General features: G+C 58.6%; 1 protein-coding gene across 2 annotated transcripts in view; it reads right to left on the bottom strand.

Annotated features, from left to right (window-relative positions):
- The window catches only part of SLC9A8 (solute carrier family 9 member A8), a 71,412-nt gene that overhangs the window by 17,778 nt on the left and 37,289 nt on the right, over positions 1–16,345 (bottom strand). For both annotated transcript variants that reach the window (XM_062204344.1, XM_062204345.1), the window contains exons 7-10: positions 15,476–15,510; positions 10,068–10,211; positions 4,743–4,881; positions 1,452–1,557 (exon numbers count right to left, since the gene is read on the bottom strand). In XM_062204344.1, the coding sequence (XP_062060328.1) occupies positions 1,452–1,557; positions 4,743–4,881; positions 10,068–10,211; positions 15,476–15,510 (424 nt within the window). The remainder of the gene's footprint in view (positions 1–1,451; positions 1,558–4,742; positions 4,882–10,067; positions 10,212–15,475; positions 15,511–16,345) is intronic.

The following is a 16,345-nucleotide window of genomic DNA, read 5'->3' as shown; positions in this document are numbered from 1 at the left end:
GTATCCGAAGAGCTGTTACACGGATGCCTCCCGGGCCCAAGGATGTGGAGAAGCGAGACGTGGAGGCTGTAGCAATGACTTGGAGGGCATCTCTGCGCGTGAACACGAGAGCTGAAGTGAGACTAACAGGAGACCCCGCACAGCACAAGAAAAGCTCAGTGAACTTGGAGACACAGCAAGAGACGCTAAGCAAAACAGATCACGCAGCAAACAGCCACGACGTCATGGGTCAGCGGGAGACCATCTTCAGAGCTGGACAACGAACACGAATGCATCAGTGTCCCCATCCCAAATCTGGAAACACCCAAATGTCCTTTGAACGGCCACGCGACCCATCCGCTGTGCCGCATTGGGAAAGTAAGAACTCCCGAGACGTGCGCAAACACGGCATCCGCACTATCAACTTAAGAAGCTGGATGCAGACTTGACCGCCCACTTGTGGGTGGGGACACCGACTAAGCCCAGTCTGGTGGCCCAGGGCTGAGCGGCCAGCCGGGAGCTGGCGCACACTGTCCTCGCCGGGCACCAGCTCTGACGCAGGGCACTGCCAGCCTCCTCCCCAGGTGCAACGCAAGGCACCGGGCCACACGGTCCGCCCCGAATCTCACTGCCCCTGCACTCTGAGCTCCTGTCACCTTTTTAGGATCTCAGGAATGTTACGTCAAATACAGGGGCCGGCGCTGTGGCGTACCGGGGAAAGGAGCTGCCTGCAGTGCCGCATCCCATATGGGTGCCGGTTCAAGTCCCGGCTGCTCCCCTTCTGATCCAGCTCCCTGCTAATGCACCCGGGAAAGCAGTGGAAGATGGCCCAAGTGCTTGGGCCCCTGCACTCTGGCTCATGAACCAGTGGATCAAAGATCTCTCTCTCTCTCTGTAACTCTGCCTTTCAAATAAATAAAATAAATGTTAACCAAAAAAAAGCCGACTGCAGGTCAGGTGTGTCCCACAGACGCCACCTTCATGTCCTTGGGCTGCCGCCACCCCCTGCCTGCCCCTCTGGGTAGCCACAGCATGTGGCTTTGTAACCGTTTTGGAGGGAGCTGTGTTAGAGGGGCTGGTGGGCGCCAGTTCTTAAGTCAAAGACAGCGGGTGAGAATCCAGCTGTGACCTTGTGCAGCTTATTTTCACTCTCTTGGCAGGGGTTTTCTCATCAGTAAATGGGGGGACTTCCCAGGTTGAACCTCCCGCCCACGTCATGCAGCTGACGAGGGGAAATGAGAAGAGGCGGGAGGGACAAAACGTGGCCACTACACCAACGGAGTGAGCGAGCCCCCAGATCCGGTGGCCCTGCCCCCAGATGTATCCCAGCGAGCCAAGGAACCCCCTCTCCGGCTTGCACTCTTCTGAGCTCTGATTGGCTCTGGCGACTGGGAGTGACCCCGCCCACAGAAGCCCTTCTACCTGGCCAGACAGCGGGCCGCCACTGCGCAGTCCAGGCCTCCGTCACCTACCTGAGAGCGAGATCCCTTCGGCAAGCCCATACGGCAGGTACGCGAAGATGATCATCATGCCGAACTCCAAGGACGGCGTCTTCCTCAAGTCGATGTGCTTCAGCACGTGAGCAAGCGTCAAGGAAAGAGAAGCGAGCGCCAGCCAGCGGCAGACAGAAGTCACAGAAGGGCTGTCTTCGCAAGATGAACAACGGGTACCAGGATTCCGGGACACCCTAGGTTGCGAGGGAGGACGCGTCCTTGTGGGGCTTTCTCTGCAGGGAGATCTGAGACACGTAAAGCCCGGAGACAAACACTGGGCAGAATGAAAATCAACCCAAGTTGACTCATTTGAAAATGCTGACTTAGGGGCGGTGTACGGCGTGGCGGGTACACGCTGTGTGGGACCCTGCGTCCCATACCAGAGCCTGGTTCAAGTCCCAGCTCCACTCTGGATTCCAGCGTCCTGTCGGTGTGCACCCTGGGAGGCAGCAGGTGATGGCTCAAGGACCTGGGGCCCTGCCACCCATGGGGGAGACCCAGACTGAGTCCACGACTCCCGCGCAGGCCTCGCCCAGACCTGGCTGTCGCAGGCGTTTGGGAGATAAACCAGCAGAGATGTGGGAGATCTCTGTCTCTCCTTTCAAATTAAAGAAAGAAAGAATTTTCTTTTAAAAAGCAGTGGACTGGAAAGCAGCAGCAGATGGCCAAGTACTGAGGCCTCCGCCACCCTCATGGGAGACCTGGAGGAGGCTCTGGGCTCCTGGATTCAGCCTGGCACAGCCCCGGCCATGGAGGCCATTTGGAGAGCGAACCAGCGGATGGAAGACCTCTCCCCATATCTTTCCTTCTCTTTCTCTGTAACTGCCTTTGAAATAAATAAATAAATAAATCTTAAAAAAGAAAAATTGCCGACTTAGAGGACTGGGAATGTGTCGGGGGCCCAGGGAGCGGAGCAAGCTCCTCGGCTCTGTGTCTGCGTATTAGGATACTAACGCCGAGACTAAGCCAGAGAGAGGACCGGCCCCCGCTGCCAGGGCCCCTCAGCGCTGTCACCCCCACCTGAGGATACCAGACAGAGCCCGGATGGGCACCGCCCCCTGACTTCCTCTCGCGGGGGTTCAATGTCCCAGTGAACACCCATGCTTCTTGCTCCCGGAGACCTCTGAACCTGCCTCTGGAAGGGGCCTTCCACATCCACCTTGGGCACAGCGCGCACAAGCCCATGCACTCACTCCACCCCGACCTCGCTCATGGCAAGTGCACAGGGCTCGGGCACTCACTCTGCCCCGACCTCGCTCACAGGGCACAGGGCACTCACTCTGCCCCGACCTTGCTCATGGGGCACAGGGCACTCACTCCGCCCCGACCTCACTCACGGCGAGTGCACAGGGCTCGGGCACTCACTCTGCCCCGACCTCGCTCACGGCAAGTGCACAGGGCTCGGGCACTCTGCCCCGACCTCGCTCACGGCGAGTGCACAGGGCTCGGGCACTGACTCCACCCGACCTCGCTCATGACGCGTGCATGCTCAGGGCACTCCACTAGGTTATGAGGCACGGAGGAAAATGCTCAACTGGAACCGAGTTTTCTCCTTTCTTCCTTCTGCCTATTGGTACAACAGGAGAAGCCGTCAGCCTTCAGACTTCGGGGAGAAGGAGCTGACGGCAGGAAAACATGCCCACAAAAGAACAAGAGTCTCTGCAGGCCATCTGTGGGGCAAACTGCGCGTGGACAAAGCCACGTCTCGTCCTTGACACAGGCTTAGGCGCCGCAGGAATGCTGGGGTGGGGCCTGCTCCTGTGTTAAACAGAACGCACTTTCTCCAGCACTAACGGCGTCAGTGGCCTTAACAAGCCTCTTAGTGGCTGGCAAAGCTCATGGGAGGTGAAGCGCCCAAACCGCCGAAAAGGACCTGGCCGGAGCTCGGAGCGCGGAGCACGCTGGGAGCCTCTTCAGCCCTTCGATGTTTTCACAGACAGTTCATTTCCAACTTTCTGCCCGGGAGCCTGAGTCAGCGGGAGGGGAGAACCACACCTGGTGGCCTGCTCTCAGCAGGGCTTGGGGTTGAAAACTGACACCCTGGCACAGTGGGTTAATTCTCCACCGCAGCCGGCATCCCATATGGGCGCTGGTTCTAGTCCCGGCTGCTCCACTTCTGATCCAGCTCTCTCCCATGGCCTGGGAAAGCAGTGGAGGATGGCCCCTGCACCCACGTGGGAGACCTGGAGGAAGCTCCTGGCTCCTGATCGGCCCACCTCCGGCTGTTGCGGCCATTTGTGGGGTGAACCAGCGGACGGAAGACCTCTCTCTCTCTCTCTCTGCCTCTCCCTCTCACTGTCTGTAACTCTACCTCTCAAATAAATAAATAAAATCTTTGGCCGGCACTGTGGCTTAATAGGCTAATCCTCCGCCTTGCAGCGCTGGCACACTGGGTTCTAGTCCCGGCTGGGGCGCCGGATTCTATCCCGGTTGCCCCTCTTCCAGTCCAGCTCTCTGCTATGGCCCAGGAAGGCAGTGGAGGATGGCCCAAGTCCTTGGGCCCTGCACCCGCATGGGAGACCAGGAGAAGCACCTGGCTCCTGGCTTCGGATCAGCGAGATGCGCCAGCTGCAGCGGCCATTGGAGGGTGAACCAATGGCAAAAAGGAAGACCTTTCTCTCTCTCTCTCTCTCTCACTGTCCACTCTGCCTGTCAAAAAAATAAATAAATAAATAAATATAAATTTAAAAAATAAAGGCCGGCGCCGCGGCTCAATAGGCTAATCCTCCGCCTTGTGGCGCCGGCACACTGGGTTCTAGTCCCAGTCGGGGCACCGATCCTGTCCCGGTTGCCCCTCTTCCAGGCCAGCTCTCTGCTGTGGCCAGGAAGGCAGTGGAGGATGGCCCAAGTGCTTGGGCCCTGCACCCCATGGGAGACCAGGAGAAGCACCTGGCTCCTGCCATCGGATCAGCGCAGTGCGCCGGCCGCAGCGCGCCTACCGCGGCGGCCATCGGAGGGTGAACCAACGGCAAAAAGGAAGACCTTTCTCTCTGTCTCTCTCTCACTGTCCACTCTGCCTGTCAAAAAAAAAAAAATTTTAAAAAAAAAAATAAATAAATAAAATCTTAAAAAAAAATAAAAAAGAAAACTGACACCCTCTAGTGCACCTGCTGCATTTTAAATCCTTGAGTTGGGCGTTTCCCACCCCAAAGCTAGGCGTAGAGCTCCTCTTTTCCACAACTGGAGGTTACAACGGGCTCCTCGAGGGCCGGGAGAACGGCCAGAGCTCAGCACGCTCAGAGCCGCGCAAGCGCCTCCGGCAAAGGATATCAGCGCGGAGATCAGGCCCGTCAGAGTGCCGAGCGCCGCCGAGCCAAAGAACATCTTCAGGAAGTAGCCGAGGGCCTGCAGGAAGGTCTGCCACCCGCTGACGTCTGACATGTTTTTCCTTGTTAAACCTTCTGCTGTGCTAGGAAATAAAAGGAAGCAGAAGTCAAAATGTGATGGACGCAGTTCTCGGAGGTTCCCGGGCCTCCCGGCGCCCAGCGCAGCCTCTCACTCGGCCGTCACTGACCAGTCCCAGGCTGACTGTCCCCCTCCTCTGGCCCAGGACTGCCGCAGCTGCCAGGCACTCAGAGGTCAGGGCCATGGCCTTGGTGCCCCCCGTCCGCCAAGGGAGAACAGGGTCGGGGGGTGGGAGCAGACAGCCTAGGGGAAGGGCCCAGGGCCGAGGACCCACCCGAGGGCCAGCGGACAGCCTGGGGGGGTGTGACGATGTGTGAGCCGGGCTTGGGTAACCAGGGGAGGAGACGAGGGAAAGCGCCCGTGGGCGAGGGAGCAGCATGTTTAAAGCAGGGAGCCCAAACACGCGGCCTGGCGTGGGAACTCAAGCACGGGTTCCCGGAGCCGAGCCTGGCGGTGGCGAGGCGGGGGGACGGCGGCAGGAGACGGGGGCTGGGGAGGGCACTGGCAGTGCATCCTGAAGCCGGGGGCTCAGTGGGCATCATGGAGGCAGAGAAGGGAGCCGCCGGAGAAGCACCGTCAGACTGGGCAGACGGGAGGGCGCTGGGAGGATTAGGGAGGACGCCCCGTTCACTGTAACAGAGCACAGTCAACGGCAGAGTCGTGGAGCACAGTCGCTGGGCGTATTCCCAAAGGGAAAGCCATCATCACTCCACGGCGGGGGCTCTTCCCGTGGCTCTGCCTCCCAGCTCTCTAATCCACCTGCTGCCCCCTCCCTCACCCCTCCTCCCAGGGCTGGGCCTTGCTCACCTCGGTCTGTCCCTGCCTCCTCCACGCGGCAGCTTAAATGATGCCTTATGACGCACACCTGCACAGGCCGTGGCCAGTGTGCTGACTGCCTCCCCACTGCTCTCTGGCCTCTCCTCCTCGCGTGGGGCAAGACCACAGTGTCCCTGGCACCTCCCTGTAGGGTCCTCCTTCTCCCTTGCCCCAGTTAGCTCCCTCTCCATCCCTCAAACCCAGGGCCAGTCCACGCTCTCCGGGTGCCTGACCCTTCAGCAGGCTCTCGTGGGCCTGACTTGGCGGTCACAGCACGTGAGAACGAAGCCTGTGTCCCTCCTGGTCACAGCCACGTGGCCACGGCCCGAGGCAGATCCAGCACGCACAGGACACTCAGTGTGGTTCTGCTGAGCCAGGGAATGGAACCAGGAGCAGCGCATGGGAACACCCAGCACTTCCTTTTCAAGCAGGATGGTCTCGGGCTCGGTCACACCCAGGAAACCAACAGCGCAGATCCAGGCATCTCCTTGCTTTCCCAGGAGCTCCCAGGTGGGAGCCAGCAAGGGCTCTCATGGGAAAGGCACGTGGGAAGGCCATGACCACCCACCATTCCCACTGTGTGCAGCCCCGCCCCACAGGGCTCTGACTCCACTGCCTTCTCCCCAGCAGGAGGAGGCCGAGGCCCAGAGAGGGTGAGGAGTGCGGTGAGGTCACTCGGGGTCGGCAGCAGACCCAGGCTGGCCAATGGTTCTGCGCTCTAGAAAAATGAGGGCCGGCGCTGTGGTGCAGTGGATTAACGTCTTGGCCTGAAGTGCCAGCATCCCATATGGGCACCAGTTCTAGTCCCAGCTGCTCCTCTTCCCATCCAGCTCTCTGCTATGGTCTGGGGAAGCAGTAGAAGATGGCCCAAGTCCTCGGGCCCCTGCACCTGTGTGGGAGACCTAGAAGAAGCTCCTGGCTCCTGGCTTCGGATCGTCGCAGCTCCGGCCATTGCGGCCATCTGGGGAGTGAGCCAGCAGAAGGAAGACCTCTCTCTCTCTCTCTAACTCTTTCAAATAAATAAAAAAGAAAAATGAGGGCAGAATCGGGACTCTGTCTGCACTGGCAATTTACTACATGTATTATTATTTTTTAAATTTATTTATTTGAAAGGCAGAGTGAGAGAGAAAGGGAGACACAGAGACAAAGAGATCTTCTGACCCCTGGTTCACTCCCCAAATGCCCACAACAGCCAGGGCTGGGCCAGGCCAGAGCCAGGAGCCAGGACTGCATCCTGGTCTCCCACGTGGGTGGCAGGGACCCAAGGCCTCAGGTCACCCCAGCTGCCTTTCGGGGGCACTGGTAGGCGCTAGAGCAGCAGTGGGGGGGGGGGGCTTGGGCCCCGCACTCCGGTAGGGGCTGGCCTCACCCCCCGCGCGCCCACGCCAAGGAATGAGACAACACTGCTTCCACGTCCGCTGCACACGTCAGCGGCAGCCAGAGGAAGCTCCTCGTCCACAGCAAGGCGTCTGCGCGTTGTCATCGCAAAGATGAGGTCACAGTGATGCAGGCTGAGGAGAAGCACAAGATGCTTCCCTTTCTGGCACTTAGGAGCTGCGAGGACAAACACGTCACTCCCTGAGGAGCCTGGGAAGCTTTGCCCTCCACAGGCTGACTCCAGCTGAAAACCCAGGGAGCACGAAGGCAGCGCCGGGCTGGGTTTTGCTCTGCAAACAACACGCGGGCAGAGCACCCCGGTGGGACCTGCAGGAGCCCTGGCTGCAGCCTGGCCCAGCTTAGGGGGTGAACCAGCTCATGGAAGAGCTCTCTCCTCCCTCCCCAGCCCCACTGCTCTGCCTTTCAAATAAATAAATTTTTTTTAAAAAAAGACAGACAGCTAGCAGCCCCCCGCCCCAGCTCCTGGGCTCTGCACACAATGGGGGAGGAGCCTTGCTCGGTCCTTCCTAGCTGTGTTCCCCTGGTCCACTCCTCCGTGCAGCTGTCACTGTGCAGACTGAGCCCCTCACATCGCCTGGTCTCAGAGGCATCTGGCGCACAGGGCCCTCCCCCGAGGATGACGGACAGCGACCCCGGCCTGTGGCATCTTTGCAGAGGGTGGGAGCTCATCCCTGTCAGCCAGGTCTCCTCAGTGCAGGGGGATGCAGGAGCAGGTGCTGACAGCGCTGCAGGCACGGGTGCCCAGGTCCCGCCGTGGGAACGAACCACAGGCGAGCCTCGTCTCCAAAGGCGCCTTTCCAGGTAGGGCCTCGGGCTACTCACAGTAGTGGTGGTAGTGGCGCTGTTATAAAAGGAGAGGATCTCGGGGTGTAGCAGGTAAAGCCACTGCCTGCCACGCCAGCATCTCACATGGGTGCTGGTCTGTGTCCTGGCTGCTCCACTGCTGACCCAGCTCCATGCTAATGGCCTGAGAACCTCAGTGGAAGATGGCCCAAGTGTGTGGGCCCTGCCACCCACGTGGGAGACCCAGGTGAAGCTCCAGGCTCTTGGCTTTGGACTGACTCAACCCTGGCCATTGTGGTCATCTAGGGGAGTGTACCAATGCATGCACGATTATCTCTCTTTCAAAATAAATCAATCAATCTTAAAAAAAAGAAAGAAAGAAAGAAAGAAAGAAAGAGAGAGAGAGAGAAAGAATCTCATCTTGGGCCCTTTGTGCGCAAAGAAATGTGGCAAAGGCTCAGAAGCACTCCTACTTCTGACAGATTCTGTTCTTTACATAAATCAGAGACAAAGCTTTTGAGTTCAGCTCCTAATGTATAAAAATAGCTCATGATGTCACCTCAAGTTGGGCGCAAGTCCTTATCACAAATGTTCAGTCTGTGCAGCCAGGACGCGAGATAAAAGCAACAAGCAGAAGGCTGAACAGCTTTCAGAACGGATCCCAGATGAGAAGGAATATTGCCATCAGGGGTTTCAAAGGCCTTGCGGCACGGTGGATGGTAACTTCCTATTAACGGTGCAGAAATTTCTGCTAAGAGAAACAGAAAAAGCCAGGAACAGGGACCTGGTGCGCTCGGTCAGTGTACAACCAGCAACACGATGGCGCAGAGGATGACCGACACACCGAGGGTATGAGCCCACTTAGATACCCGCGTACTCGCACCGAATAAGGAGCCATAATCAGTTCCAGGCAGCAGCAGTGTGTGAACATTTCTTCCTTTTAGCTTGCATTTTTTTTTTCTAAATTTTACATGAAGAATACATGGATTACCTTTAGAATACCAAAGGTATTTTAAAGTTTGGTTTCTTTGTTAGGGTCTGGGAAGCACCTCTTGCAACCAGTGTCTGGTAGGCTCTTCCCGCAGTTAGGGCAACACCGGGGCCCACGTGGCCAAAAGGTGGCTGGGGGAGGGGCTTTGGTGCCATGTGGTATACGGCGGTGCCATGCAACTCTTTACTCCTCCGTCCAGCCCCAGGTTGAGGCAGCATCACCCTCACTTTATGGCTTAGGAACTCACAGCCCAGAGAGCCAGAGCCGAGCCGGCCCAGGGTCACACAGCTGTGGGTGGCGTCGCTGGGGCGTGCATGCAGGTCTGGACTCTCTCCACCATAAAATGTTTCCTATCTGTAGTCAGCCCTCAAGAAAATGCTAACCACAGCGGGGTGGTCGTGCCTGACCAGGAACGCCCCAGAGGAGAGACCGTTCTACAGCGCCAGACCGGCCTCTCCAAGTCTCTCGGCTCGTCTCCGACAACACCAGGGCTCTCTTCCCCACTTCCTTGATGGACTGTGCCGTTTATGGCACAGCTCCCCAGGCCCCCGGGTTCCCCACGTGTTAACGGCCACCACAGAGAGCACAGCGCAAGGAACTGCCCTGCAGCGAAGAGTTATCTGAGACATATTTCCTTCCCCTGCGACTTCTTGACACTGTATGGCTCATCTTTCACGTCTCAGACCCCAGCAAGCAGGGCAGCAACGCCCAGGAGCCCGGGAAGAGACCTGCAGCTTACCAAGCGGCTCCCACACAGCGGGCCCTGGAGGCGGGCCAGCCGTTAGTGTGACTGCCCCGCCACACAGCTGTGAACGGCTCTGCCCATGCTGCCCAGACACAGGCCCCTCAGCGGGCCGCTGGGTCATCATCCGGGGCCCCTGCCTCAACCCCACAGCCTTGGGACTCGCCCCGGACCCACTGAATCCCAAGCTCCAAGGGCGGGGCCGGAAGCCACATTTAGTAAGCACCCTCCTTGACGCTGGTGACGACCGGGCTCAGTAAGCACTAACGGCGAGCTCTCCTCTCCGAACCACCCTGGACCCTGACACTATTCCTGTGGCCCGATGTGGCCTGCCAGGGCAGACGCACAGGGAAGGACCCGGGGGAGCCCCGCCCCCCGAGGACAGGCCACTGCTCCCGCAGCCGGGGGAAATGCCTGAGCCTCTGGTCTAGGCACTTTGCTCTCTCCTCCCCACGCTTACTTGGTCAGGACGATGGAGACGGCGTCGTTGAGGATGCTCTCTCCAAAGACCAACATGTTGAGCACAGGGTCCACGTGCAGTGCGTTGAAAATAGCAATCGTAGCCACGGGGTCGACTGCAGATATCAGGGAGCCAAACGCGAAACTGCAAGAAGAGAGAAGGCCGGGGATCTTAACCCGCACTGGCCGGTCCACGCGGGAAAGCACTAAAGCCAAGGGCGGGACGGGGTGGAACAGTACGCGCTGCGGTGGAGTGGCGACAGGAGATGGTGCGCGTTCCCCACCTGCCTGCTGGCTGACACGGTGAACGGCACTGCACAAGGCCCACTCGAGACAGAGTGGCTAGCCACGGCTTCCCACCAGCAGCACCGAGACTTGACTTTGACCAAACACGGATGGAAGAGACTCGCTTAAACACATCATACAGTGCCCAGGCCTCGTGGTCAGGGCGGCTGGAGCCCAGGAGCTGCTGGCTTTGCCAAACATCGCAGCGCCATCTGGGACCCAGCCTCGTTTCCACTCCGATCAGCAACGTCCGAGACTGCCCACCGCCAGCGGCACCTCCAGGGGGCATCGGGGGCTGGGCAGCCTGGGTGGCCACAGCACCGATGCCATCTCCTAGCCAGGCCCGAGGGTCTTGCTGAGAGCACCCGTGAAGCTCTATCAGCTGCCTACAGGGTCTCAGGCACTGAGGCTGCAAAGTTCTCCATGGCACACAGAGCGCCCTGGGCGCTGACCTGGCCCTTGTCACAGAGCACCTCGATGACCCACACCGCAACTGCAGGACACAACACTGTCCCGGGGACACGAGAGGACGCAGCTCGTCCAAGGTCAGTCAGCTAGCAAGTGGCAGACCAGGGCTACAGGCAGGCTCGCGTCCTCGCTCTCACCACCACGGTGGCCACGGCCATACCCAGAGACTCAGACACATCTAGAGAACGCGAGAGGGACCTGGGCAATAGATCAGGGTGGCATGAGACAGCGTAGCCCCGGACACCTTGAAGGGGGGAGAGGTCAGTGTCAAAGAGGTGACACTTATCTAAGCAAGAACCTATGTGACAGGAAGCAGCGGCCAGGCTGAGGTAACAGCAAGCAACCCGAGGAGGCAGCGAGCGTGGCTGCCCGACGAGCAGATGGACGGTGTTCCGGGTGACACAGGCAGGGGAGGTGCACGTGAGCCTGAGGGCTCCTCCCTATTCACTGTCCCTCCTCTTCCCTCAGACTGTACCAAGCTCGGCTTTCTCTTCGCTCAGCAGAGAGCTCTGCCCTCTTCCACCACCTGAGACAAAACGTGGCCAGCCCGAGGGGACGGCCCTGCAACAGTCACAAGCCAGAGACTGCACGCGGCCCGCAGGCAGTGCGCTCTGCAGCGGGCAGCCGGGGAGGGGCACACAGGCCACACACAGGCCCCGCACAGGCTGAGCACAGCCCGGCCTGGCCGCCCTGCCAGTAGCGCTCTCTCCCGAGATCGGGTAACTGGGGCCACAGTTTCCATGGTAGCTCCCTGGGGGTGGGATCACATGAATTCGCCCAGGAGGGCCTGAGGACCCCACAGATGATCTCTGTCCAGACCTCAGGGCGCAGACCCCACCTGTCCTCTCAGAGGTGAGCACGCCCGTGAGCGCCAGGGGCGGACCCTGCGCTTTCACCCAGGTGTGTTCCTGGGATCTGTGCTGAGCGCGGTCAGAGACACTGCAGAGGGTGGCAGTGGGAGGACGGCATAACCCCCCGCTGGGACTGGCCCTGGGACCTCACGCTGCAGCCGGGACACGGAGCTTCTCGCCTTTGCTCACCCTCACCACCTACAGCAACATCATGAGGGCTGTGAAGGATGCTGGGACCGTCCACCCCGCAGGGCTGGGAGGAGGCGGCAGGCCTGGGAAGGACTGCGTGCATGCCTGTTGGCCTCGGCGGCCCTCTCATTCCCAAGGGAAGTACGGGAGGTGGCCACCACGCTTCTCTCTGCTCGGCAGCCCCTGGGCTTGGTGACAGCACCCAGTCTGTCCCAGGGGCCATCCCTGCAACCACAGTCACACTGGGCTCTGGGCACAGGCATGGGGCCTAGGCTGGGTCAGTGAGGGTCACTGGGGGCAGGCTGGCCCTTTCTGTAGCGTGGCTGAATGAGGACGACATGAGCCTGGAGCCATCGGTGCTGCCGTGTGGTGTGAGCGTGCCGAGGACGGAGCCGGTCAGGGCAGAGCTGGGCTGCGGCCCAGTGGGAGAACGCCCACCACGGGGCCCCTGGAGGCTGTCCTGCAGGAAGCCACCCCCCAGGGCCGCCACAGTCCTGTATCAACAAGCTTCTCTTAAAAAAAACAAAACCAACTAGCCTGTGTTGGGTTTGAGATGTCCAGAACTCAAGGCCTGGCGGATGCTTTGCCATAATCCTGAGGCACCTGAACCGGCAGTCGGGGGCAGGAATTGTAGGACTAACCAACGAACAGAGAGGGAGGGACAGGGGGAAGCCCTGCCCGGTGGCACGGAGACTGCAGGGTCTCGGCGTGGCCGCGGGCGAGTGACTGCGTGTGTCGCGCCTCTTCTGCGTGTTTGTTTGACACGTTTCATAACAAAAGGCTGGGGGAAGCTCCGTGTGCGTCACTAAACACAGCGGCTCTCCTGGGAGTCAGACGAGGGCAGCGGATTCCTGCCAGGGGATCTGGGCCGTGTGAAACGGGGCTGTCTACACCGGGAGGTGCGCGTCGAGGGCTCACAGCCCGCGGCGGCTCTTCCACTGCCCAGCTCCGTGGCTCCGTGGCTCCGTGCTCAGGAGGCCGGAAGCCACAGGTGCAACCTGCAGACACGCTTTCTTTCCTGCGTCACCTCAACAGATAGCAACCCTGACAAACGGGAAACAAACAGACCGGATAGAGAACACTCCAGGGTGTCCAGGAGTGGAATCTTTCTCCAGCAGAAATATCACCGAGACAACACTCCATGTGTCCAAGTTATTTTTATGTTTTCTATAGTGCAGAGTTGCAGTGAGTGGTCTGTGAGTCTCATGGTTGGCCCGAATGGTGTTTTTGAAAAACTTATTAAATTGTCAACATTTAAGATGTGGAAAATTCCTTATAAAAGTCTACAAGTCTTGGTTCTTTAAAAAAAAAAAAAAAGCTAACCCTCGAGCACGCCTGGGCCCTTGCTTCTGCATGGTAATCGCTGGGGGAGCTGGGGCGTGGCAGCCCCGTATGACAGCTTTGCTCTCTGCTGGCCACTGGCCACTTGTCTCACACCCGGCCGGCTCTGCACTGCCAAGCGCTCTGCTGGGCCCTCAGCTCTGTGGTTTCGGGCCTCCAAGGCAGTCCTCATCTGGGGCACAGGGAGCACCTGTGTGAGCAGGAAGACACGCTACCTGCGCATGCCCAGCCGGGCTCGTCCTCTCCCTCCTCAACTCTCCAGCCACCAGGTCAATTCAACTGCATAGACATCTACTTGCGTTAAAGCAGAAAAGGGAGTGGGTGTTTAGCCTGGTGATTAAGACCCCTTGTCCCACACTGGAGCTGCTGGGTTTAATTCCTGGCTCCGGTTCCCGACTCCAGCTTCCTGCCAATGCAGACCCCGGGGAGGCAGTGGTGACAGCTCCAAGAATCGAGATTTTGCCAACCACATGGGAGACCTGAATTGCATTCTTAGCTCCCAGCTTCAGCCCTGGCCCAGCCCCTGTCACTGCACATACTTGGGGGAGTGACCCAGTGGATGGGAACGCCATTTCTCTGGCACTCCAATCAATCAATCAATTTTACTATCTGGGTGGGCATTTGACCTCATAGGATGCCCGCCTCCCACATCAGAGTGCCTACGTTCCCCGCCCAGCTCTGGCTTCTGACTCCAGCTTCTTGCTAACGCAGACCCTGAGAGGCAAGTGATGCCAAGTAACCAGGTTCCTACCACACGTAAGAGAGACCCGCACTGAGCTCTTGGCTCAGCCCAGCCCAAACCTGGTCACTGCAGGTATCTAGGGGAGTGAACCAGTGGGTAAGAGCACTCTCTCTGCCTCTCAAGATAAAATAAGGTATAGAGACTTTCCAGCACTGTCTGGATCTCTAGCTGGTTGCTCCCCGACGTGCTGAAGGCTTGAGTCTGGGAGACCTCCCTTACATCCGGGGCACTTCCTTTCACTTGAAAATAGCCACAAACGCGGGGCCTAGGCTCTGCTCTACTTCCAGCTCCCACGAACAGGAACCTGGCTCTGAGTGCTTCTGTACACAGGTGTTCCTTGGTGTCCCTCCGGTGGGGACACCAAGCTCCCTACATAAAGTGGTGAAGATCGGCACGTCACCTACACCTGTGGACTGTACCGCACCCCCGCACTGCCATGTGGCTAACACAACACGAACGCCACGTCCACAGTGTTGCACTGACCTGTGTAGGGAACAATGATGAGAAACAACGAAGCCTGCACATGTCCAATGCAGACACGCCTCTTTTTCCAGCTATTTCCGATCTGTGATTGCTTGGATCCCTGGATGTGGAACCCATGGAGTTGGAGGGTTGACTGTCTATCAAAATTACCTTATAACCAACAAAGCTCCAAAACCTCACGTCCAGGGCGGGGACAGGGGTGGGACTGGGACTGGACTTGCTATCAGGGACACATTGACACAATTCCCATGGAAAGGATTCTAAGATTCTACTCACCAGTCGCTAAGCTGCTGCTAAGGACTGAAAGCTCTGGCTGGCCCCATGGTGGACGTGGGGCTAAAGCCCGGGGCCTCCCTCCCTAGCCCCCCAGCTGTGCCAGCGGAACAAACCGGGCGCTGTGCTGGATGCATGAGGGACTTCCCAGCGAAGGGGCAGTGGGCAGGACCCGGCCAGCGCCCTTGTCCAGCCGCCCGAGAGACAGCTGTCTAGGCTGCTTCTTGCTAAGGCCGTTATGGAAACTCCGAGACAGGTCTCCTAGATGGCTCTCACTAGACAGTGCTCCCGGGAGCTCTGGATGCAGACAGAGAAGCCAGAGCGCCCCCTGGCCCTGCCGGCTCCCCGACCCCGGCGTGGTGGGAACGCCAGAGCAGAGCTCCGCCTCGCCCCCCCCCCCCCAACCCCGGATCTACCAAGAAGACAGGCGTCATCAGGGTCGGGGAAAGACCCAGAAATCTGCTGAAGATGACTCTCAATACAGGACAGCGGGACAACGTACGTGTGGACAGGGTGGGACAGCTGACCGAGCGGAGGTCTTCCCTGCAAAGCTTAAGCCAAAGGAATCATTTCAGTCAGAGGTGCTCTAGGGATCTTCCAAAAGCCTCAAAGGACTTTTTATTCATTTCAGAGACACAGATTAGCGTGGAGTAAATTCCACAGCAGAAATCACCAGCAGCAGCAGAGACAGAGAGAACCACACCAGGAGGCGACGTGGAGGAAAGTTTCCCCAGTCCGCAAAGCGGTCTCAGGAGTGTCACGGGATGAGGCATTTACCTGTCTGTCATGTTGAGCTTAGAGATTACATCAGCCTGTAAAATAAAACACACAGACACACAGACACAAAACCCCTGGAGAACAGTCGAGAAGATGAAACGCCCGTCAGCATCTCATCACACAGATGCGGACATTCACCTTCACCGCCCAAACCACTTGAGAAATGGAGAAAACGCCTTCGTTTAATCTGAACCCGCGTTTGGTCAGCACGCAACGCAAGTGCGAACGGGAGTGCTGTGTTTTCCAGCCCAACTAACGTGGTTTCCTTCTCCCGAGTTTCCGTGTTGGAGCAATGCACGAAGTTGCAGACTGCCTGGGTGCCATGGAGGCGCAAATACAGGTGACAATCAGATGGCGTGGGCTGCAGCCATCAGGAGAAGACAGGCCCACGTGAGAGATCTGCTGCTTACCCGGGCCTGAACCCCAACTTAGTTTTCAGAACTGGGGCAGGCAATCTCTCTGCAACTGACACCAAAGGCCAAGAGCTGCAACACGCACGGCCATGTATGACGTGAAGCCACAGACCTGACTGTCCTGCCTAGGTCTGGTCTAAATTCATTTACAATAATTTGAAATCTGAAGTATGGGACTTTCAATTGATGCCACTGGGAAGTGGCTTTGGCATGGTGCAGAATCCAGGGTATCCTACAGGCAGGGCCGGCGCTGTGGTGCAGCAGGTAAAGCCATCGCCTGCAGTGCCAGCATCCCATATGGGCACCGGATTCTATCCCGGTTGCCCCTCTTCCAGGCCAGCTCTCTGCTATGGCCCAGGAAGGCAGTGGAGGATGGCCCAAGTCCTTGAGTCCCTGCACCCGCATGAGAGACCTGGAAGAAGCTCATGGCTCCTAGCTTTGGATTGGTGCAGCTCCA

The sequence above is a fragment of the Lepus europaeus genome, chromosome 10 (genome assembly GCF_033115175.1).
Source record: "Lepus europaeus isolate LE1 chromosome 10, mLepTim1.pri, whole genome shotgun sequence".
Classification (NCBI taxonomy): domain Eukaryota; kingdom Metazoa; phylum Chordata; class Mammalia; order Lagomorpha; family Leporidae; genus Lepus; species Lepus europaeus.
The sequence above is the reverse complement of the archived record's forward strand: the minus strand, read 5'-3'. Positions and strand labels throughout refer to the sequence as shown.